This window comes from Lissotriton helveticus, chromosome 9 (genome assembly GCF_964261635.1).
Source record: "Lissotriton helveticus chromosome 9, aLisHel1.1, whole genome shotgun sequence".
Lineage (NCBI taxonomy): Eukaryota > Metazoa > Chordata > Amphibia > Caudata > Salamandridae > Lissotriton > Lissotriton helveticus.
The window spans coordinates 1,048,152,133-1,048,176,749 of NC_136070.1; the positions used below are offsets into that span (position 1 = coordinate 1,048,152,133).

Here is a 24,617-nt window from a genome sequence, read left to right on the forward strand (position 1 = left end):
CTTTCTCCCTCTGTCACTACTTTTCCATCTTTCTCTTCCTCCTCCTTTCCTCCCTTTGATTTTTTTCTCTCTCTTGCGCTGGGTGAAAGTCTTAGCAAAAGTAGGTGCTGGTCCCAAAAAATGAGTGCCACAGACTCCGATTAGGCACGGTTCCTGAATGTTTAAAAAGTAGTGGTGGGCAGAACTCGTGAAGTTTTATTCTGCGGAAATTCCGCAGAGTTACGTAAAAACACTGCGAGATTCCACAGAGTTTCACATACTGCGGAATGTCGGCACAATGCACTTTTCGTGCTGATTCTTAGCGTTGGGAGCTTGTTCCAGGCTGCTTTTTTCTGCCGCTCGAGTAGATTTTCTGCTCGAATGGTAGCATTCTCAATGCGCATGGTAGTGCCCTGCCGCGACAGACCACATTGAGAAATCATGCCGTGACTTGTCCTAGTGCAAAATTTTTCTCGCTCACTCATGTCAAGTTAGGGTTTGTGAGCCGCACGTGAGAAAAACTCTGCCACGCAGTGGTTCGCTGAGGTTTTCCAGAACTCCGCGCTCCAGCCAGAGCACGGAGTGGGCACAATACTTTGAGAACCCAGGGTAGAGGAGTCGAGTTTATAGCCCACCCCTATTAAAAAGCAATGTAGCTGAAATATATAACCTCTCTACCCTTTTTTGCAGATCTCTCTTCAGCTTCCATTTATGAGACCTGAAATACGGGGCTCTTACTTACTCACACATCTCTCCATAAATTCCTCAGCAGAGTTCTGTCGCTATTGCCGTTTCCAGAAATCGCAACGGAACCAGTGTCTTTTTTTCTCGCCCACACGGACATTAGTAGTATAGCGTACCCGGCCTTTCGCTCCCTCCAAAAGACTGGACGGACAAGTGCACTATCCCCTAAGGCTTCCAAGATCTTCCCCAGGGTTCAGCGTACCCACACCTGTTTGACTCCTAAAGACACCGGACACATTGGACCATTGCCCCCCAGGTGTCTCACACTTCCTCGCCTCTACCATCGCATCTGCACGTCACACCATAGACGTGCCCATCACCTTCAAGAAGTCCTCCTGTACTCAGGGCCTCTCCGCCCTCCACACAACCCCATCCACAGGCGCCCACCTTCTGGGGCCACCCACCCAACTAAAACCTCGACGTGGACCACTTGGTCCTCCTTGACCCCCTGGCTGGGTTGGAATTATCAACGGCCTCTTGACACTACCTGTTCCATTTACTATGCCACACAGCCCTGAAGAGTCTCGGGATAGATTCCCTAATGTGATGAAACACGTGTTAGCTGGTTGAAGTTTTGATGTTGCGTCATTAAAAAACTTTTTGAACAATACAATGGTGTCGACAGCAGAAATTTGAACTATACAAGACATTAATACCATAGTTATATCCTCACTACGTGTGCCCAGGACTGTGTTCTCAATATTGGTGTGGGTTCTTTGACTCACAATGGGATTACAGGGTAATTTCCCCCGACCTGGCAGCACCGTGCATTTTCAGAGCATAGTTAACATTAGGCGTACAAGCCTGAGCGCCAGCCTTCCTGCTTTCACTAAAAACCCTACATCAAGATAGTACTAGTTTAAAGTCTTCAGATGGAATAAAGAGATTGATTTTTTTGAGATGGCAGAGAGTGAAGAGAGTTCCTTTTGCTGAAGTTTTGATGTGAGTATTGAGATTAAGGTTATTATCAATGGAGGTACCAAGAGATTTGACTGAGGTAGACAAGGAGAGAGAGCAGTTGAGGGCATTGAGGTCGTAGAGCCAAGTTTGGATGGGGAAAGGGTTGGATTTAGGGGAGAAGAGAATGATTTCAGTTTTTTTTAGTGTTCAGTTTGAGATGATTTGGAACCAGGATTGAATCTTGGTGAGGGTATTGTTAAGGTGTAGGATATCGGCGTGGGTTTTGATCTAGTAGTACAGTTGAGTATCATCAGCGTAGAGTTGGTAGTTGATTCCTGCTTGTTTAAGGATGAGAGGGAGGGGTTCCGTAAAGAGGTTAAAGAGAGATGGCGAGAGGATAGATCCCTGGGGGACTCCTAGGAATACCGGAGTAGGGCTAGAAAGACAGTTGTGAATTTTGATTTGCTGTGTTCAGTGTTGTAGGTAGGAGACAAACCATTTGTGGTTACCTTATTACAATTAATAAGTGACAATTTCCAGATGGGACTAGGTAACCAGTTCATGTTTGGTGTCCTTGGCCTCGTAATGAAAAACCCTCTCTCATAGGGAAGTCGGATTTTAAATTATTATTTTAAAAATGTCACTTTTAGAAAGTTGGAATGTTCCTGCCATAGCCATTTAGTGCATGCAACCTGTCTCTGGTTCACGTGAATGGGTGTAGCTGACAGTTTAGCTTTGTGTATTTCTCCTAGAGAGCTACACACACACTACAGAGTCTGGATGTGCCTGGATGGGCAATCACTGGCAGGAGGTGGGCACATCCCTACTTACACTTGAAGGGGCTGTGTCCGGCCTCTACACAAAAGGCTGCATACCCCCTGTAGTTAGTCTAGAGCCATGGCAGGGAAAGCAGGAAACCTGTGGACTTCCAAAGGAAACCACTAGAAGCTTCTCCCAAATCAAAGGTAGGCCCAGATATAAATATTGGACCTCAGGCACCAACTCTTCAGTACACTTCTGCACTTGTGGACACTGTGCCACGAAAGGACTACCACTCTGCTGGACTGTTGTCCAGCTGGACTACTGCCTTGCTGGACTGCTACCTTGCTGGATTGCTGCCCTGCTGACTGTGTCAGAGGGATTCCAACCTGCACCTGAATCCAGGACTCAGAGTGACCCCAAGAGCTAATCTACTGGCCTCCTGTTCAGAGCCAAAGTGACATAATGGTCTCCCAATCACCTGAACCAGCACCCAGAACCAGCTGGAGCAAGCCCCTAATCTCCAAGAGGTGCCCCTCAGGTCCTGTACCCTTGTCTTGGTGTGTCCTCAGAGAGGCCGAATTGAAGTTTTTGGGCTCTTTGCAATCAAAAATAGGTCTGTTGACCTCAAAATCTTGTCACTCAAACAGCCCACCAATATGAAGGTCCAGTAACCCAACACTTTGCACTACAGCCTTGACTGCTCACAGGTAGGGCCACTGCTAAGCTCAGACCAGACTGTTCCTAATAACAGCAAGATCTTTGCGCTAAAGCACCACCCATCCACGGAGCTTGGGATAATCTTTGAGCTACATTGATGACCACCTGTGATGCTTCTCTGCGCCCTGCGGCCCCATCCACTGCAAACAGAACTCTTTGTGCAGGACTGAAAAGGTCACTTTTCAACAGGACTAAACTGGGCCCTGTATCCAACACGTGCTCCATCGCGGTTGGCCTCAACTTGTGACTTTCTCCCTGTCCCGCACAACCATATAGCAGCAACTGACGCTTTGGGCTTTGTGGTGCTATTTTCACTTGAAACTATATGTACTGACTGTATTTTTGTCACTTTGGTCTTATTTATTAAAATGTACTCTATATTCCTAAATTAGTGTGGGATCTTTTCTGTGTAGTATGTTCATGTTATTCCTGTTTGTAGTGCTGCATAGATACTTTACACATTGCCTCTATATTAAGCCAACTGCTCTGTGAAAAGCCACCATAGGATTGAGCACAGGTTAATTTGGGGTTTGCTTGTGACTTCACCCTGACAAGGATTGTGGTTGCTGCTTGAAAAGGGTTCCACCCCCTCAACCAATAATCCAATTTCCTACACTGACCTTTTAAATTAGATGTTCAAGGAAGCGTTACAGAAGTCAATCCTTAAGTTTTCAGTGCTCATTTGGGCTAAGATCTTAAAAAGCACTCCATGGTCGAGAATTCCAAAGAGTGGTGAGAGGCACCACAATGCACAATATTTCCTGATGCACTTTAACCTGTTGGAATGGAACATCTGATGAGCAGGTTTTCATATATTAATTGAAAAAACATGAAGAGGAAATGTAAATTTAGATCTCAATAATAATTATGATATACATCAATGCCACAATCAGATTGAAAGTTTGGAAGAATATTCAGTAAAGAAAATAGACCCATTGCGGGTACAACTTCTTTTTGCATTTCATGTCAATATATAAAAATACAATGCTTCCAAGTATTTCAATTAAGTCGATCTTCTAATCTTTAATATTCTTTTGCTCCAACATTGTTATCTCCACTGAGCTTGAATACTTGCTGCTGTTTTTCCAGAAACAATTGTAAATTTTTCATTATATGGAAGCATTTAAATAGCGGGTCATACGTAGGATGCTGAAGTACATTATCAGATTAGTAGCACTGTTGGACTTGGCCCTTTTGGCAGGTTCACCCCTGAACTTTTTGCCTTAAGCTCTGACATGGCGGTAGTGGTTTTAGGCCTCTGGGCACTTTAGCACTGTGGCCCAGTGTAAAGTGTGTGCGCTGTCTGAGTTCATTGTGGTGAGATTGGCCTGCCCTCCCATAGGAATGCATGGGAGATATGTGTGTCAGTGGTAATTCCTGTTATGAGAGGTGCCTTGAGGTCAACTCTGGTATGTCTAAAATCGTGTGAATAAATGCTGCGCAATAGCGTGCCCAGATTTATTGTGGTTATTTTAGAAATGCCTCTTTTAGAAGTTGGCATTTCTGTGTCCTATGTGTCTGCCTGCCTGATGTGAATTGCGTGTCTGGCTTGTGAGTGACAGGAGCTAAGAGGTGTGGGTGGTTCCAGGAGTCAGGGGGAGTCAGCCCAGTGGTGAATAGAGAGATCTGCATGCAGATGGGAGGGAGGAGTTGCACCTGGAACCTGGATATGACTGTGCCTTCCCGCTACAATGATGGCTCCGCCCCCTGTGGTGCGTCTAATCACTGAGCCCCCACCTGACAAAGGAGAGAGGAGCTGAGCAAAACAAAGTGCTCCAAAGATCCCCTAGACCAGTTCTGACTGGTATTTCTCAAGCCCTGTGCTGTGACACAAAGGAAAAGAGCATATAAATATAGGGGCCGTGACCCCATGATGTTGTTTCAGTCTTGGAGTGCTGTTCCTGCCAGGCAAAGCGATACCAAAGGGGATGATGGATGGAGTGTTTGAGCAAATCAAACGCTCGCCCCCAGTCAACTGATCTGGGTTTAATCCATCACCATTCTTTAGCTCACTCCACCACCCCAGTTCAGACATGGCCATATGCAAATCAGTCTGACCCTGTGCCTCATGGGAACAGTCCAGCCCGAACTGCCAAGCCATGTCTTCCCTGGACCGGAAACAAGCATCCTGGGATCGGTTTCAGGTTCATAATCCGCATCAGCCAGGCTATCTTGAATCCAGTGGTAGAGTGAGCAAGGGACCCACGTCTGGGCATGCCCTGCCAACTTAGGGCAAACAAAGCGATAACAAAGGGGATGATGGACGGGGCGTTTGAGCAAATCAAACGCTCGCCCCAGTCAACTGATCTGGGTTTAATCCATCACCATTCTTTAGCTCACTCCACCACCCCAGTTCAGACATGGCCATATGCAAATCACTCTGACCCTGTGCCTCATGGGAACAGTCCAGCCCGAACTGCCAAGCCATGTCTTCCCTGGACCGGCAACAAGCTTCCTGGGACCGGTTTCGGATTCATAATCCTTATCAGCCAGGCATGCTGCTGCTGGGGCCCAGGGGGGGCTGCCATGAGGGCTTGCCTCCCTGGGCCCTGCATTGCCCCCTGGGCCCTGCATTGTCCCTTGATGCCAAATAGGACTTTTGGGACCCCTTTTGCTCTTCCTGACCTCCAGGACCTTAAAAGGACTTTGTCCTTTTTTTACCCCTAGTGCCTGGGAGTGCTAATTTACCCCTTTATTTTGAGGAGGAGCCTCTGTGCATGCCCCTTGCACCGCTGGGCTGCGATCATCTTCTAGGGAATCCCCAGGGTAGGGATTCCCCCGTAATGCCTTGATTGCGGGGTCCACCCTGTGTTTCTTTGCAATCACGGGTGCCCACCCTGCCTATTTTTATATTCAAAATAACGGGTGCCCACCCCGCCTATGCAGCGTAAATGCGGGTACCCACCCCGCTGTGTACTTTGTGTTTCGAGGGAGCCTACTCCTCATTTGCCGCCCAAAGAAGTTGCTGCCTCTGTGGCCCAAGCTGCGGCCGCCCGGAAGTCAGGCACGGCTGCCTGTGACGGGGACGGGGCTGCGGCAGGCCCAGAAGAGGTGCCAGAGTTGTGGGCCGAATCGGGGCACCCATGAGCTGTGGGGAGCCCCGGAAAGGAAATGTCGGTGAAACCGCACGGGCTCCATGGAAAAGTCCCGGGTCCCAGGAAGGGGCCCAGGTGAACAGTGGTGCAGCCAGATCACCAGCGAGGCTCTCATGAGTGAGAGAGCCCCACCTGCCGCCTGTGGTGTCCGGAGTAAAGTGGAGCTCCTCCCCAGACCAGTCCGGTGAGTGGGGGCTCCTAGGGGCACATTGTTGGTGCCGATCGCGGCACCATGACGGTAGAAATACAGAGTCAGAGCGGCCCCGGTTGACAGCGGGCCAATCCAACGAGGCCGGCATTTTTATCTTTAGAGTGTGTGCATGGCTCCATTGTGGGCATGTTTATTTAAAGCGCCAGTGTGCTCCATCGGGCATATTTAGTTTTTAGCGCCAGTGCGCTCCACGTTTTGGGGGCATGGTTGTTGAGAGAGCCCCAGTGGGGGCACCGAGGGCACAGTCATGCCAGGGCCCCTCCCCGGGATCCTCATCTGCACTGCACCAGCAAGTACTGGGCAGCTGCAACGTTTAGGTCTGCGCAAAGTGCGCACCCTTGACTTCCGCTGCCTTGGCAGCGCGCCCTGGCTCTTGGGACAAAGGGCATTTGAGCCCCTTTTTGAGATGGCCAGTTGGCCAGGGGGACTGTTAGGATTGTAGGGCGCCAGGCCCTAATGTGATTATGTGGTGCTAGGAAATGTAATGTATGTACTATGTTTTATGGTGCTAGGAAATGTAATGTATGTACTATGTTTTATGCACCCTGTGTTATACCTCTAAATGTGTTTTTTATGATTATGAGGTTGTTTTGCACATTATGGTTTATGCTAGTGAGATAATGTTTCACTGTGTGATTTATGCCCCTAATGTGAGTTATGCTTAGGAGGTTAGGGTCTAATGTGTTTAGACTTATGAGAGGATTGCATAATTTGTTTATGCTGGTAAGGTTGGCGCAGAATGTAATTTGCGCCTGATGTGATGCTGTGCATAGTGTAGTTTATGTTACAGGCTGATGCTAAGTACAGTGGTTACTAGTTGTACGTTTATGATCTGTTTTACTTTTACTAAGTCACTCTGTGATGGTTCTGACAATGGTCCAGTGGGCCCTGTCAGGTGTATATAATCCCTTGTAGATATGACCTAGTGCCAGGTAGCACCATATATTATGTGTTTACTATTCTAATGTGTTATGAGAATACAAATGCTATTTTTGATATAACCTTGTGTGGAGTTCCTTGTGTGGTGTGCCTGGGATGTTGTTGCTGTGTGTGTGTGCGCAAATGCTGTACACATGGCCTCCGGGATAAGCCTGACTGCTCATGCCAAGCTACCAAGGGGGTGAGCCGGGTTTATCTTTGGCGTGTAACTCCCTTGCCTTGACTAGAGTGGTGGTATCTGCCTGGCTTTGGTGCAAGTCTTAGCCAACCAGAGATCCCATTTCTAACAAGCACACTACACAGTGTGGAGTTTGTGGTTTATTTGTTGTGACTCTATGTAGAAAGTTTTTAATGTGTGTGAGTGCTCATGTCTTGTCTTGGGGCCCAGCGCCCAGCAGTAGGATGGAAGAGGAGGTGTGAGAAATAGGTTCGCAAATTATACTGTGATTAGCTGGCAGTTAGAATTTACTCTGCTTTGCTTTCAATGTATATCCTATGCTGACGGCAGCAGTTAAATTTTTGTGAGTCTTGAAGGAGGTCAGGAAAAAAGAGGAAAGAGAAAAGGCAAAAAAGGCAAAGAAATACAGATCTACCTGGTTGGTTTGCATTATAGGTAGTCAGTCCAGTTAGGGAGGGATAGGGAAATACAACATATAGGAAGCTACACCAAAAAGAGGGTGAAGGAATAATCAATGAAGGGCCAATATTCCATTAGCAAGTGAGTAAAAATCAATGGTGCTGTGTACTTTTCCATTATGTAACCCATGCAGGTCTCCAGCCAGAAGACTCTAGATCATGATTCTACTGAGTAGCCGGGTGGCTAGCCAAGGAGGTCTGCCAACAATGCAGATCATGCACTGGTAAGAACTACAAGTGCAAGTCTTGACAGCAGCAGGGAGCGAAAACTAATTTCTGGCAACACTCATGAGTAGCTGCCGGGAGCTTCAACTAGCACGAAATAGAGATAGTAAATACAAGAGGCCGTACATGTTCTCCAATGAGTGCTAAACGACAAATTCTGCATAAATAAGGAAAAAGAAAAATAGTTCCTTGACATTTGCAGTGGAAGGATACCACTCATCTAGTTAGAATACTTTGAGGCTGAAATTCTCCTGGGCAGGACAAATTCAAGAATGGGGTGAAAGCTCTTGAATCAAGAGCAGATAACTGAAATAGACCAGAAAGCCATCCAATCACGAACAAGATGCTGACCCAAATCTCACTGTAAGTGCATGATATATATAGGAAGCAATAGTCCGCCAAGACCTAAAAAGAGATTTCGAGGTCGTATTTGCTTTCTAGCTTATGCTTCCTTCAATACCAGGGGTATCGAGGGAGAACCACTGGTACCAAAAAATAAGACTGACTGCCTGATTACGATCTTGGCAGGTGGGATACTCTGTCACAAATGTGACGGATATCCCGTTCGCTGTATCACAAGTTCTATAGGATGTAATGGATTTGTAACACAGCATCACATTTGTGATGGAGTAACCCTGACCGCCAGAATCATAATCACGCCCTGAGTTTCCAGTAGCCGCTCCTCACTCCCCATAAGTTTGTTGTTCATCCTGGCTAAAAATCAGAGGAATCTCAGGGCCCTATTCACAGAACTAACTTAAGACAAAATCCTAAACTTACTACCATTTTGGTATTCACAGAAGGCACTTACTCATTTTGGTATTCACAGAATGCACTTACTCATTTCGGTATTCACAGAAGTTAGGAGTCCTAACTTTAGGACTCTTAAATGTCCTTCTGTGAATACCAAAAGTCTTAAAGTTAGGGGGCCCAATTCACAGAACTAACTTAAGACAAAATCCTAAACTTACTATCAATTTGGTATTCACAGAAGGCACTTACTCATTTTGGTATTCACAGAAGGCACTTACTCATTTCGGTATTCACAGAAGTTAGGAGTCCTAACTTTAGGACTCCTAAATGCCTTCTGTGAATACAGAAAGTATTAAAATTAGGATTTTTCTCAATTTAGTAGTAGTAAAGTTAGGACTCCTAACTTTAGGACTCCTTAATGCCTTCTGTGAATACCGAAAGTCTTAAAATTAGGATTTTCTCAACTTTACTACTACTAAACTGAGAAAAATCCTAATTTTAAGACTTTTGGTATTCAGAGAAGGCATTTAGGAGTCTGAAAGTTAGGAGTCCTAACTTTACTACTACTAAATTGAGAAAAATCCTAACTTTAAGACTTTTGGTATTCACAGAAGGCATTTAAGAGTCCTAAAGTTAGGACTCCTAACTTCTGTGAATACCGAAATGAGTAAGTGCATTCTGTGAATACCAAAATGAGTAAGTGCCTTCTGTGAATACCAAAATGGTAGTAAGTTTAGGATTTTGTCTTAAGTTAGTTCTGTGAATCGGGCCCCACGTTCTTAAGTACATGAGAGTCTCATTTCTTTCATTGTGTGTGTGTGTACCTTCTGGAAATTTCGGAACAATTGACAACTACGCAGAGAAAAATTGTTGCTGAGGCGGTGGATACACAATAGGTGTATGAGTCACACCTACGGGCTTGACTCTTGCATCATAGTGCAAATGTAGCATTTCAAACAAAAGTATTTTTTTCCACAAGTTAGACCAATAACACTAGGTGTAGCAAATGCTGCACTAAGCAAACATTTCACCATTCAAGCACAACAAAACAGGGCTGCATGATTGCCACATGGTGTTGCATGAATCTTGTCAAACCTGGGCCTATCTCTAGTTTATAATGCTCTAAGTGCCTTGGGGTGTTCTTTATAAAGACATCCACTGATCGTTGGAGCTATGCTCAAGGGAAATAGATATTTATAAAGCATCGCTCCCCATATTTGGAATGCAACCTGTCAAACTGAACGAATTTACCAGAAAGGTTGCCTTCACACTGTAAGCAATAAAGCATAATTAGTTGAGGAGCTATTTTGTTGTTCGGAATAACAGTAATTGCTGTTGTAAGTGAGTCTAATGGACCCTGGGTTTCTGCAACCCTCGCCAGAAAAGAACAGCAGTTATTTTCCATTTATTGGCAGTGTAAGACTGATTACACAAGAGTTAGGATAAATTAGTTCATTCTAATTAGGAACAAGCTGAACAATGCCTGAAGTTTAGAGGTATTTTATTTGGATTGACAGTGTTGAGAATGATTCTGTGCCTTTCCACTATTTCTAACTCTTGCCCTAGTTTCCTGCTAGTAGAAAAGAGCATCATGTGCCAGAGATGTTTTTGAAGTTGCAAATGTGTTCTTTGGGTGTCCTAGTTAAATTGATGTTATGCAGCATCCTCTTTATTTATGGCATAATTGTTTCCATTTTCGCTTAACTAATCCAAATTAGACTTTTTGCTCTGCCACATCAAGGCAAGTGATGAAAAATTTTCTTTTCAAAACCTTAATGCATAAATTACTCAAGATGGAGCTCAGGAGAAAGTGCACCATTATAACATGCAGTGCATCTTTAACGTTCAGCAACATGACGTCTCCATTAGTTTGATATCTTTTCTATTGGAAAGCTATGCCAAGTTTCAAAGGTGTTTTTAGGTATATTTGTCTTCAGGGAAGATGGCTGATCAAAGAATCTGAAAGTGATAAGCAATGACTGTATGCAAACACTCTGAAATTTCGCTGCCATTCTATCGAAAAACAATAGGAAATGTTGTAGGGTTATATATGTCTATTCAACATGCAGTAACACTGGAGAATCCACAGTTTAATCTGTTTACAAACTGTTCCTGGTGTATGGAAGCATTCTTCAATTTAGAAAATTGCATATGACAAAAGCCAGTAGCCCACATTCAGTAGGTGCAGTGAGCAGGCCTATTCATTTTTCACACGTTTAAGTGACCTCTGAACTGATAATTCTTCACAAGGAATGGAGCTGTTATATTAAATCTGATTGTTAGTACCTTCAAAAGATTTGGATTAACCCCTCTGTTCATGATCTTTCCTTTGAGTAATTCATTCCTGGCAAGAAATTGATGGAGACAGGGGCACTTCCATCAGTATTTGGTTTGACTAAAATAAAGCAATACGTTTTATGAGTAATCTCCATGAACTGCTCTCTGATGGCCTCATTCTCTAAAGTTTTAAATATTTGTAGTGCATTGCATCTATTTTGCTCATAAAGTAGCCCTAGTGAAATGGCAAATCAAATACATTTTATCTGAACTCTTGAGGTGTTATTCGATTCTTGTTGAGAGCACTTTCACCAGAAGAGTTTTTCATGTACTGGGAACTGGGGTCCTGATTTAGAGTTTGGCGTGCAAAGTGCTGTTGTTTAATCGCTACGTAGTACCCTGTTCCCCAAAACCTTGGTCAGCTCTCCACATTTAGTAATGGAGGGACCTTTAGTATTCCTGGGAGTCCACTCACAGAATATTCCCTCTGACAGAGTAGGAGCCTCAGAGAAAAGACATTAATCGCCATGCAATATGTAGGGTGGGTGTCCTTTGTTTCCTATCTGTTGCCTCCAGGAAAAACGTGATGGTGAGAGAATGGAAAAATACAATAATGACCCCTGCATCCAGGGAGAATATTCGCGGGTGTGCATGTCATTAGTTGTCTTTTTTCTTACAAAACAAACTCACACTTTACTACTCAAGAGTTTAGACAAAGAACCAGCACCCCTTGTGTTTCCACAGGTGGATTGCCACACACTGCCATAACAAATATTGAGGGCCCCCCTGCAGGGTATGTGGAGGTCGCCCCTCTGGACTCAATCAGGAGCTCTCTGGCCAGAGTACTGGGCTGAGGGGCCCCCCTGGAGGCTGGGGGCCCTCCGCAACAAGGAGGTTGTGGGGGCCTTTCTTACACCACTGTTGCCACATATTATGTGTTTCTCATTCCTGCAATATATTGCAAACGCCAACAACTTGATTTGAGGCCCTGTAAGTCTGTCATGTGTCAATCTCTGGCCTTCTGCTATTTGACATTGGTGAGAGAAAACAATGCAAAAGGTTTAGAGGTCAAGGAAAGATTCACTGCACTTCTAAGGGACTGCCATCTGGAATTAGCCACCAACAGACACCTGCCTGGAGCTTTGATTTGTTTTCCGCCCTATTTATTTTAGCCTCCCAAAGAGTTTCTCTGATCTAGTGGAGTAATTTTGGCTGCTGCCTCCACACCACTACCACTGGAGGTGATTGAACACAACAAAATATCCAAATAGAAATGTAACTATGTTAATCAGGGCAAACAACCAAGCCCTATCACACATTGTACAGAAGTGGGTAGCCCGGCCATTTGTCAGGTACCACCTAAAAGAGACACATTTTTATTTCATTTCAATGTATATCATGTTGTTAAATTAAAAAAATTCCATAAAATATATGAAACTGAAAAAAACAAGATTTACTTCACATAGTGACAATCAAATACTTTCAGATATTGTTATCGTTTTCCATAGCGTGAGATTGCATTTTGCATACTTCTGTGATGTTTGTTTGTGTCATTGACCTAAAATGAAAATGGTTCAATCTATTTTATGTGGTTGCATTTTATAGACTTTTTTCTCAAAGTACATAAAGTTTTCAAATACAGTTTTGCTGTTGATAAGTATGTTTTCGATTTTATATGTATTTTTCTTATTGCTGCATTGCGTTTTATTTTTATGAGCCATTGGCTATTCACCCACCCTCCCTATATAATTGTTTTCTATGCATTATTTAAAAAAAAAAAATGTGTGTTTGGATGAGTGATGACAAATATAGGACCATATGGTGAACCAAGCATATAATTATTTCATAAATGTGACACATAAATCTAAATCTTTAAAACTGTTAACTCACAAATGAGTTTTTAATGCACGTTATCCCTTTTCCATCAGATTGTGGTGGCGGCACTGGTGGAGCAGAAGATGAAGGGGAGTCACAAGCTGGCTGGATTGAGGGAGCCGCAATCCTTCTCTCTGTTGTGTGTGTTGTCCTTGTCACTGCCTTCAATGACTGGAGTAAAGAGAAGCAATTCCGTGGGCTGCAAAGCCGAATCGAACAGGAGCAGAAATTTACTGTCATACGGGGTGGTCAAGTGATTCAGATACCCGTGGCAGAGATGGTGGTTGGTGACATTGCACAAGTAAAATATGGTAAGTGCCACTAACTCACTTCTCAGAGCTTTGTGAGTAGAATAATATGAGCACTGTGGCTTTGATCGAGAGAACAACTGAAAACCTGCCAAGGGCCATAAGTAGACATCAAAAAAACATGGATTCCGCACACATCAATTATGTAAGCACTCAAAGTCAGTTAGACACTGATTGTTCATGATGATCTGCAGAATATGCCAAGTCGTTATGTCCTTATTTCCTTAATTCTTTATTGAAAACGATGAACACATCAAGTTGTTAAAATCCACTATTCATAGTCCTTTTAGCCAACACCTTTCGTCCCAATGGGGACTTCTTCAGGGCTCAAAATTATTGTCAGGGTATATATTCGTTTTCAGTTAGAAGTCAACAGAAAAATCCAGAAACACGGTAAGTAAAGTGTTTTCAAGGTCACCATTCAAGTGGCAGGGTAGCCCAGAATAGCCGTTTTAACGTCCTCTCCAAATGTGTTTCCTTCAATGTAGAAATGTTCATCTCACTTGAGCAGGCTGTATTGTTTAATATGGTTTTTTCAATTCAGTGTGAATTTAGTAGTCATTTAATATGAATCCCACAAGATTTGTTTATCCTGACTGAGGGAATACCACATATTTCCAAGGTCCAAACTCATTTTTCTAGGGTTTTCCTCCGACCATCTGTGCTGGGAACACTCCTGGGGCTGTTTGGTAATTTTGCATAAACTGTAATCCAGAGTTGCACCTGACAGAGATTTATGAAGCCATTCCGAGTGAGGCCTAATGGTCTTTTTTGTTCAGCTTTCCATCATTTTGTTTTCTTGCATCCTTCGTTTCAAAAATGTTTTTTTTCATGCCAGCTCTACCATTTATTATTAGTTTAGTAATGCACATTGGGCCTTAATCTCAACATTAGTATACAAAGTTTTGTCATATGGTCAACTTTTAGCTTTAAACAGCCCGTGAACACGGAAAACAGTTCAACTCAGTGAGAACATAAATATTGCTTCTTTTTATTAGAACGTTGTAAAATATTATGAACTATACACATGAAATTAATAGGGTTGGACAGCTCCACATAATATTTTATTTCAGGTTTACAAAAGATCTATATTGAAGGAAAAACAGGAAAGGACACAAAAAGAAAGCCTAACCATCCGGCTGAAAGCATAACAGACTGAAACATTAAACTAAAGTACTTTTCGGAAGAATACATGAGGAATCACAGTAGCATGTTTTTAAACACAGCTGTGTTTACTGTAGGTTATACAATTATATAACTTGCAATAAAATAGCCCTTTAGGTCAGTACGCCTTTCTGTCAACTACCAGTACTATCCATCTTCTGCGAAAACATATGGGGTCTTATTAGAGTTCGCTAGAAAGGGTACTCCATCGCAACAGTGATGGAGTAACCTCTCCTCCAAACCATAAGTATGTCAGCGAAGGAGCCTGCTTCTTCTGTATCGCTGACCTACTCCTCCAACGACTTGAGTATGTGGTGCTGTATGTTCACATAGAATACCACCTGCACAATTTATTGTGGACGGTGTTATATGTTTTTTAGATGGAGCAGTAAGAAAAAAAATGAACCCCACACGATGTGGGACAACTCTCATAGTTTGGGTGCCTCAAACTATATTGTTTCATTTGAGATGTCATCAGTGATGTCATGAGTGATGTCACTTACCATGTCATGAGTGATGTAATATGTGACGTCATCAGCAGTGCATTGCGGGCGCGCCATCTATAGTTAGCTACTATAACGGGGGAATTTCAATGGTTTTGTATGAGTGAAATGTCCAACTAACTATAAAATGTCTGAAACCTATGGTTTTTTCAGTGAATTTCTAAGGTTTTTTAATTGCTAATTCCTAACTTTAACGCCCCTGAAACCTATGTTTTTTTCAGTGGATATATATATATATATATATATATAAATACCTATCGATGTGGTGCAGTAGTCCTATGTTTATGTCGATTTTCTGTGATGTCCACACTTAGGTTTTTTTTCATATATACTTTATTGAAAAAACAAAATATTGACCCGTGACCAAGGAGCTGGGCTCCGAAACGCGTCGGGCAGGACTGCCGATTTATGACTTAATAAATCTAATTCACACGCAAAAACGGAGTTTGGGCTCGGTTCTTTCGCTCTTTGTTTACAAAGGAATTCACGAAGGAAGTTGGTGCATTTTGGGAGGTTCGCTACCTCACCGGAGCCCACCGTCATTTAAGAGGCAGAGGAATCGCGAATTGTTTGTTTGGTATATATATATATATATATATATATATATATATATAGATATAGATATAGATATATATATATTTTTTTTTTTCTCGGCCCCCCCTTAGCGAAACCCCCCCAAATTTTCAGGGGTTGCTCAGAAACAAAATGTGCCATTTCCCTGAAAATTTCAGCCAATTCCGTCCTCAAACGCCAAAGTTATTCGACATAGAATTTTCAAAAATCCCATAGAGAAAAAATCCTAACTATATATACCTACTGGCGACCGCCAGTAGGTAATATATATATATATATGTGTATATATATATATATATACATATATATATATATATATATATATATATATATATATATATTTATATATATATATGACGCTCAAACTCTCCCCAGTTCAGTAGGAAGAAGTAACAGCACTCGAGAAGCTTGTTGATTCACGGTGATTTTATTTTAGGGAAAAGAGGCACAGACGCGTTTCGGCGTGAGCCTTCGTCGGTGTGTCACTATTGACCTGTAAGCAGCACATTAATAAAGTTTTAATTTCATTCACTAACAGTGACATAGGACCAAACCCTCACAAGTCTCTGTAGGCGCCATCTTTAAGTGGTGGTATATACCTGAGAGGGTATTACATTTATAAAGTGTCATAAGTTTTGACATTATGATAAAGCCGTGGATCGGCTATAGTCCTATGTACACAGTGTTTAATCAAGATTGTTCTTCTGAGGAAAAAATAATGATAGTAATAATAATAACAATGCAGCTAATCAGATGGCTATGTCAAATGATATATGGTTACAGAAAGCTATGCGATAAGAATACAGAAATAAAGTGCTGTACATAGTGCTTGTCAAAGTGATAACGGCATATTATACGATCTATTTACACTTTATCTTTCAATCCGTTCTAGCCTCTTCTAGTAGACGTAGTCGAAAAAATTCATCATATTCATACTTTCCTATCTACATAGAAACATCATATAGACCATAAGCATAGTCATTTCCACTCTCTCCCCAATAGTCTAATATATACATATATATATATATATATATATATATATATATATATATATATATTACCTACTGGCGGTCGCCAGTAGGTATATATAGTTAGGATTTTTTCTCTATGGGAATTTTTGAAAATTCTATGTCTAATAACTTTGGCGTTTGTGGACGGAATTGGCTGAAATTTTCAGGAAAATGGCACATTTTGTTTCTGAGCAGCCCTTGAAAATTTGGGGGGGGGGTTCGTCAAGGGGGGGCCGAGAAAAAAGGGGGGTCCCAAAACGTGTTTTTAACATTGAGTTTTCCATAGGGCGGTTGGCCTCACTTTTAGCCCGAACGGCTGAATGGATTTGCACGAAACTTGGCAAAATTGTAGGGACTGGTAGCCCGATGTGCCTTTTGTAGGTCTCAATATATGTGCTCCAGTGGATTTTGAGAAATTAACGTTTAAAAAAAGATCTATATCTGTAACAGCGGACCGGGCAGCGTCCCAGGACGCGTACTTTTCGCGCAACGGAGCTTTGTGAAGCGAAGCTGATTGGTTCTCTGGCGTCTGTCAACATTCCAAAAAGTCCGTAGCGGCCGCCATCTTGTCTCTCGGTAGGATCGAGAGACAAGAGGAGGCCAAAACAAAGGGGGAAATAACCATAAGGGGGCATAGTAGATCCTCGCTGACTCCCTAGGTTTGATGTGGAGGTTTTAAAACGGCCCCGTGATGTCATCAGTGATGTCACTGACCATGTCATGAATGATGTAATATGTGACATCATCAGCAGTGGATTGCGGGTGCGCGATATATAGTTAGTGCAACTAACTATATATGGAATTTCAATGGTTTTGTGTGAGTAAAATAAGGTTTTCTAAATGCTAATTCCTAACTATATATGGTCTATAACCTATGGTTTTTTCAGTGAAGCTTCAAGGTTTTGTAAATGCTAATTCCTAACTATATATGGTCTATAACCTATGGTTTTTTCAGTGAATATATATATATATATATATATATATATATCAAACACATGCAAATAGTTTCCCATTCCTCATTATAGTTCAATGGCTCTGATTTATTTAGAGTTAGTTGGGCAGAGGAGAATCCGTAAGTATGGCAGAGTACCTACTCCCAGCATACAGAGGATTCTCCACTTGACAAATGTATAGTTGTCTGATAGCCCTGATATATATATTTATTCCCATCAAACAATAACGCCCTATGATGATATCTGTGTAAATGCAATTAGCACAAAGACTCTGCAAGCCTTTTATTGGTCTGGGCCCAGGATCCCTCCCATAAGCAGTCTTGGGTCAGTATCTTATGGCTTTTCCCTTTCAAGAGCAACATGTCCTTCACAAAGATGAACAAATTTAGCATAGAATCCTATACATTTAATGGTGTGCAGATACTAGTGCACCTGTGATGAAGTTCATGCATAATACGTGCAAACGTGCATATTTCTCAAGCACGAAAGCTAGATTTCCAGTCAAGGACTCCCACAACATTTTGCATTCACCACCATCTGTATGGAGCCAACTTTTACTGTTATCTTGAAATCATAGCATAGCCTTTAACTTTTTCTCGAAAAGCATTTCACACCCACTCCCACACTATGAAACACTTCTTTCTCTCACTCCCACCCCATGTATCATCCCCTGACACTATGAAGCAGCTTTTAATTCCCACCCCCAGAAAGCATTTTACCTCTCTTCAAACCCTGCAGAACAGTATTTCTCTCCAGTACTGTGGAACAGCATTTTCTCTCACTTCTACCCCGTGGAATAGACTTTTCTTCCATCACTACAGAAGTCATTCACTCTCACTCTAAAACAGTGAAAGAATCTTCTGTCACCAGTGACATCAATGGGTAGCTTTCATAACCAACTGAAAGTGCAGCCTTACACTCTCTCACCCACTCATTGAAACAGTCTTTCACTCGCACTCCGATGCTGCAATATATTTTTCCTCTTTTTGGTCTCCCACAGAAGGTCCCCACAATCAAATCACCCGTTTTATCATGTCTGGAATATGCCAATGGACTATACTATTGAATATCTATATCTACTATGAGACAACTTGAAATAATTTAAAAAGCAGTGACACGACATCTTCTGCACCTTAAGATTGACAACCACTTTTCACCAGCTCTGAAGGATTAATACTTGCTGTTGCCAGATCTACCTTTAGACTACTATTCATTATGGACAAGGCACTAAGCAGATAATGACCAACATTTACACAGCTAAAAATCAAGAAGTACTACCAGAAAAAGGATGCTATGTTCCAGCTTGGCCCCTCAAGTAATTATTTTGCCTTGTATGAAGAAAGCAGCCAGTGGTACATCCTTCTCTCTTCAAACTGTCAAACTATGAAATTCACTCCCTGACAAGATATACCATGAATTACATGGAGATTAGAAGGATGCTGAAAACATGGCTATTCCCCATTTAAACCTCAAAGTACAAAATAGAGTAAGGATCTCTCTGGCAGAAGAAGTGTTAACTTTGTGTTATAACTAAGAAAATAGTACCCCCATTTATGAGGATTTGGTGTGGGGCAGTGCATCGAGAGCAGCCCTATGCCAAATTGAAAAGGCAGTAATTCTCCGTATTTATGCAATACAGTGCATTCCTGTGTTTTGCCCCATGATTGGTGCTATTTCAGCAGCCTAACGCAAATGTAGGCACCCTTGCACCATGGTACAAGTTTGCCTGTATCGTTGGCAGGATTGTTTTGGGTACGTTCCCACACATAAGCAATTCTAAGAGGTGTTTCCCTCTCTAAATGTGTGCTGCGGAATGCAGCACATATAGAAAGATGAAAAAACAAGAAGAAATACAATTATTTCTCCTCGATAGGCATCACCTTCAATCAATCAATCAGATGTTTATATAGCACACTACTCACCTAAGAGGGTCTCAAGGCGCTTGAGAGGCGTAGGTTTTTTTGCTTCCACAGGTTTACATGCTCTAGTAATTCTGAGGGAGTGTCCAAACCCTTAGGTGTTGAATGGGAAAACCCATCACAGTGCCCACAGAATGTCTCCAGCGAGCAGAGCAAGGCAACCCAGCAATTTGTGCTTCCTTGCCTCATTCCATATCTATGAGGACATTCAAAGACATGCATGGTTGCTTTGCGTGGCCTCATAGATATGATTTTGTGATTCGTGGTTTGGGAGCATCACAAACAGTGGTGCTTCTGCTACGCAAGGGGCTCCTAAATAGGCCCCTAGTTCTCTAACATAAATTTCGTCTTTTCACTCTCACCCATGCCAACTTTCTCTCTAACTCTGAAATTAAAGCCCAGCTCATGATGCCCATTTTCCTACTAAACAGTATGGCTATCCATTCTCTAACACTGCTTAGGCTACTAGAGCCTTTCCTGCCTTCCTTTCCCTTACACGATATTCTCCAAGAATTCTGACCACAGTGCCTCCATTCTATAATCCAATAATCCTCTCTTACAACTTCTGAAAGGCCTTTTACAAATCACCAAGTCATTTTCCCAGTTACGTTTACACGTGTCATTCAGAACATTCAAGCACCTTCTTTTCTTGCTTCAAATGTTCGAGGTTAATCCTCGTAGTTATGAAATCCTTGCATGCTCTCTCACCCCTTTCAATAGCAGGGCCATCTGCTTATTTGCCTTCTCAAAAATGCCAAAAGGTTTTATTTTAAATATTTAAACTAGCACAGAATCTGTGATGATGATGATAGTCCACACAAATGCCTCTGCACTAAGACTAGCCTCTACATGTATCATGTTTTACTGGGCAATAACTAATATAGTAATTCATCTTCAATTGTTATCCTTCTCAATTTTGGCCTATCTTTTGCCTTCAATACTGTTAACATTGATGTCTTCACTGGCTTAAGCATCACAGAGTCAGCACACCAGATGTTGTTATCCTACGTTAATACCTCTAAATGCTCTCTACATTTCCATCTTCTCAGGGTGCACCTACTCGTATGGAGACATGCTTTCATCTTTTGGTTTCTGTTATCACTTTTATTACATTGGCAACATTATTTTGTCTATTTCTCTTCACTCACACTTACACTTCTGCAGTCTAGTGCTGGCTGTACACCAACTGCCAGAACATCCTCCTTTTCAAGGCCAACATCTTTTCATTTCCCTCATTTCTCCCCCATATTTCTTTCTGGCCTCTAACTCGTCCCTTAAACTGTGTGATATTTGGTTGTTATTTGTACAGCACTCATATGCCAAAAGCACTGAGGACCATATTTATGAAGGCCTGCAACACCATGCCAAAGTTGTGTCACTTTTTGTGTTGCTGCTGCGGCGTAAAGAATGCCCCATGTTGCGCCATATTTAAGAAGTGACACATCTAAGCAGATGCTTCACTTTGTAAAGGCCTGTCCTACATTATACCCGCGTCAGGTATAATGTATGCAGGGTGGGTGTTCACATGCAAGAAAGCCTTGTAGAAGTGGTGCAGTGAAATCTATCAGATTTCCCTGCGAAATTTCTAGGACGCTAATGCATCAATATCTCACGCTTGCCTCACAGCAGGCATAGTACGGACGCAGGCCCTTTCACATGAGGCTTGCCCATGTGAAAGGAAACATTGCTAGAGTTGTGTTTGTTTACAGACACACCCCAACAATGTGTCACTTTTGTGCCTACAGATTCATCAGTGCTACTGACATATCTGTAACTCCTTGCGAAATAGTGCACCATACATGAAATACAGCTCATCCATGGTGTCACAAGGCGGGCACAGTGAAAACCATTGCATTGCTGTTTTCACGCAGCAATGCAACAGATTCTAATAAAACAATCACCCAAAATGAGAAGGCACTTTTGCAGATTTCTAGTAGAGACAACTCAAACAGTGACACAAGAAAGGCAAACTCATGCAAATCAAAGAAACCATGGCACTTTGCTGGTACAATCAATTTAAAACTGGAAATTATTCCAATGTCCCCTCAATCACTATGCCAACATTGTCATAACAGTGTTAATTCTGTACACCACTACTTCGTTCTTTGAAAACTTCCTTAACTTTGCAAACCATACACTAATCATCATTCGTACTGAACCATATTTCTAGTCAACCCCTTTGATTTTTCATCCTACAGCCACTCATCAGCCCTAAACAGTGATTACTTCTTTAAAATTTGGATAGTGATCTAATTTTATGCCCTTTATGGGAAATACCCTTCCCTTGACCTCAGAACTGCAATTAATCTCAACACTTAAGGAAATTCCATAACTTCTGCATCTCTTATCCCTAACCACTTCTCCTGTGTCTTGAACACTTCCTAGATACTTCCAGGTCTCTAAGTGGCAACTATCTACATTTGCTACTTAAATGCCTTTTTCCACCACATTCACCACCACAAAAAGTGCACCGTGTTCAGTGATGAATCAGTAAATTATATTTAAGCGCTTCTTCACTCCCCTCCTTTCTCGTTTCATGTCCAATTTATAATCAAATTATTTTCAATTGACTCTTTTACTGTTACGCTTTGTGCAGCACTTCTTCACTTCATGTGTGATCATTTTGGCTATTCAACTTACAGGTGATCTTCTACCTACTGATGGAGTTTTTATTCAAGGAAACGACCTGAAAATTGATGAGAGTTCCTTAACGGGGGAGTCTGATCAAGTGCGCAAATCAGTGGATAAGGATCCCATGCTTCTGTCGGGTAAGTTACCAACAGATGTAAATGATGCTTACCAACGTGTGAAGCTGATTAGAATGCTAGGTTTGTTGAAGTAAAATAAGCTTTGGATGTTATCTTCTCCAAGTTACCATAAAATGGGACAGTAAAGTCAAGTGATGAACTTATATCCACATCCATGCTCAGGACGGCTCCCGGCCGTTATGAGTCACAGTAGGCGTGTGCTCATGACGGATGGGAGCCGTCCGAACGTTGCCGGCCGCCATGAACACACGCCTACTGTAATTGATGACGGCCAGGAGCTGTCCTGGGTACCTGAGCGCCACGTACAGCCCCGCCGCCCCTCACACCGCGGTGGAATTTGCCACGCGGTGAATGGGTTACATTTACACGCTGTGTCATTTATCATATTGCGTATGTTTGCACGTACCATACCAGTGCATTTCGGTATGTTTGTCAAGCAGCAGGGCCAGACTGGCCGTAGCGAGAACCAGGCATTTGCCTGGTGAGCCAGAGGGGTGGGGGCTGGTTCTGAGCCCATGGGGTACGGTTTTGTCTCTGGGGGCCGGTTTTGCAGCAGTGCTGCAATATCACCCCCCTGTAACAAAAGCGGGAGCAGTGCTTCTTGCTACACCCCCCCTGCCCCTCCCTCCGCTCCCAGGGCCGGTCCAGCAGCAATCTGCCAGGGTTGGTTGTTTTTCCCAGTACTACCTTGTCAGGCAGTACTTATTGGCAAGGTCGGAAGCCATCCAAACTAATTAACTTCACAAAGACTCAGTAAATGCATCACTCGTGATTGACCGAAATTGTTGTATTTATCATTTGTCACCTCACATTAGTAAAGATTTATGTATGAAACACTTGGTTGTTTAAACGCCCTGTCATTAAGAAATTTCCTGAATGCCCTTTATTCAATCTCTTTTGGGATCCCATCAGCACAATTTTCACATTATCCAGATAAAATACAAATTAAACGAGCTGTGTGCCCACACTGTAAGGTTTTTCTCTTACCACAATATTCATTTTACTCGGGTTGCGTGTGTTTGTTATAATGGTGCTGTACTAAAGTCTGTTCTCTTGAGTCCTTCAATATTGTGCTTAGAAAGGCTGTAAAACAAACAATTGATGTGTGTTCGAGATCTATGTGAGCATGTCATTAAGATCCTGCTATGAAAGTAATGTAAGTTTTTCTTCGTATTCTCAAAAAACAGTTAATGTGGCACATAGCTGAAATATTATGAAATGTGTGTGTCCTGTCTCAAAGCAGCGAATTAATTGCTTTGCGTTATTGGAATATTTCAATTTGTGCATCTACTAGAAAGAGGTAAACAGGGTTGCCTCGAAAGTACCATTTGCTCATTTTATTTACTAATTTGTAGAGGAATCCATTGTATTTGTAGTGAAAGGAACTGGGTCAGTAATAAAGATTCTATGGAATCTCCATTCTGCTTGGTGTCAGTCAGTACTGAAAATTGCTCTCATCCCCACCCACAAATGAAGAGCTTGACAACTTTTACGATGCTTTGATTTTTATAACAAATGCATGCTTGAATTGGCACACCACACCTAAAAATAGTCAAATTAATTGAGAATTCTGTTTTCATGTTACTTGAGATTAGTGCAAGTGAAATAAAAAAGAGCAGTCAGGATTGGTCAAAAGTGCAGTACTAAGAGGCTATGAATTAGACTGACGACTAAGATCAAGGCGAAAAACCCATCCACGATTAAAAAAGCAGCCCTTACTTGTCCTTCACTGACATAACTTTAGTAGTGAATGTTTCTGTCTCTACAGATAAACAGTATCTATCTTGCCCATATCTTACTCCTCACGGAAAGTTTTGACAGAATCTAAAAAGTTATGATCAGCTTTACACATACAATTATGTACAGATTATTTCTGTACTCTACATCCTCTGCCAACTAGATTAACATTGTTCTTGTAGGTCATAAATCATAAGGATTAGCAGTTAGAAGCTTGGAGTCAAATGTAATTGGAGCTCAATCTAAATAGAAGGTTAAACAACATCTACTTACATCCTATAATTAGTCTGAACTTAGGACATGTGTTTTCAAACCAGTATGTGTAGGTATTGGTATTCACACTGGAGGGTAACAAATGAATTTTGTGTTGAGCACTGTAATCATGGTCTTTAATAATATAGTCACAGAACTTGTGAAATTTGAACTAATCAGAAGGGAGCAATAAGTCATCATTAGATGAGGTAATGTTGATTGGTAATCTGTAAACAAAACGTGATGACCTGTAATATGGATTTGTGTAAGTTATTATTTGATTTAACGCAATAGCTCGAATTTAATGTTTACCATTG

At 42.1% G+C, this 24,617-nt stretch overlaps 1 protein-coding gene across 5 annotated transcripts in view; it reads left to right on the forward strand.

Moving 5' to 3' along the window:
- The window catches only part of ATP2B2 (ATPase plasma membrane Ca2+ transporting 2), a 1,528,737-nt gene that overhangs the window by 973,694 nt on the left and 530,426 nt on the right, over window positions 1-24,617 (forward strand). For all 5 annotated transcript variants that reach the window (XM_078661398.1, XM_078661399.1, XM_078661400.1 and 2 more), the window contains exons 5-6: window positions 13,167-13,424; window positions 22,186-22,311. In XM_078661398.1, the coding sequence (XP_078517524.1) occupies window positions 13,167-13,424; window positions 22,186-22,311 (384 nt within the window). The remainder of the gene's footprint in view (window positions 1-13,166; window positions 13,425-22,185; window positions 22,312-24,617) is intronic.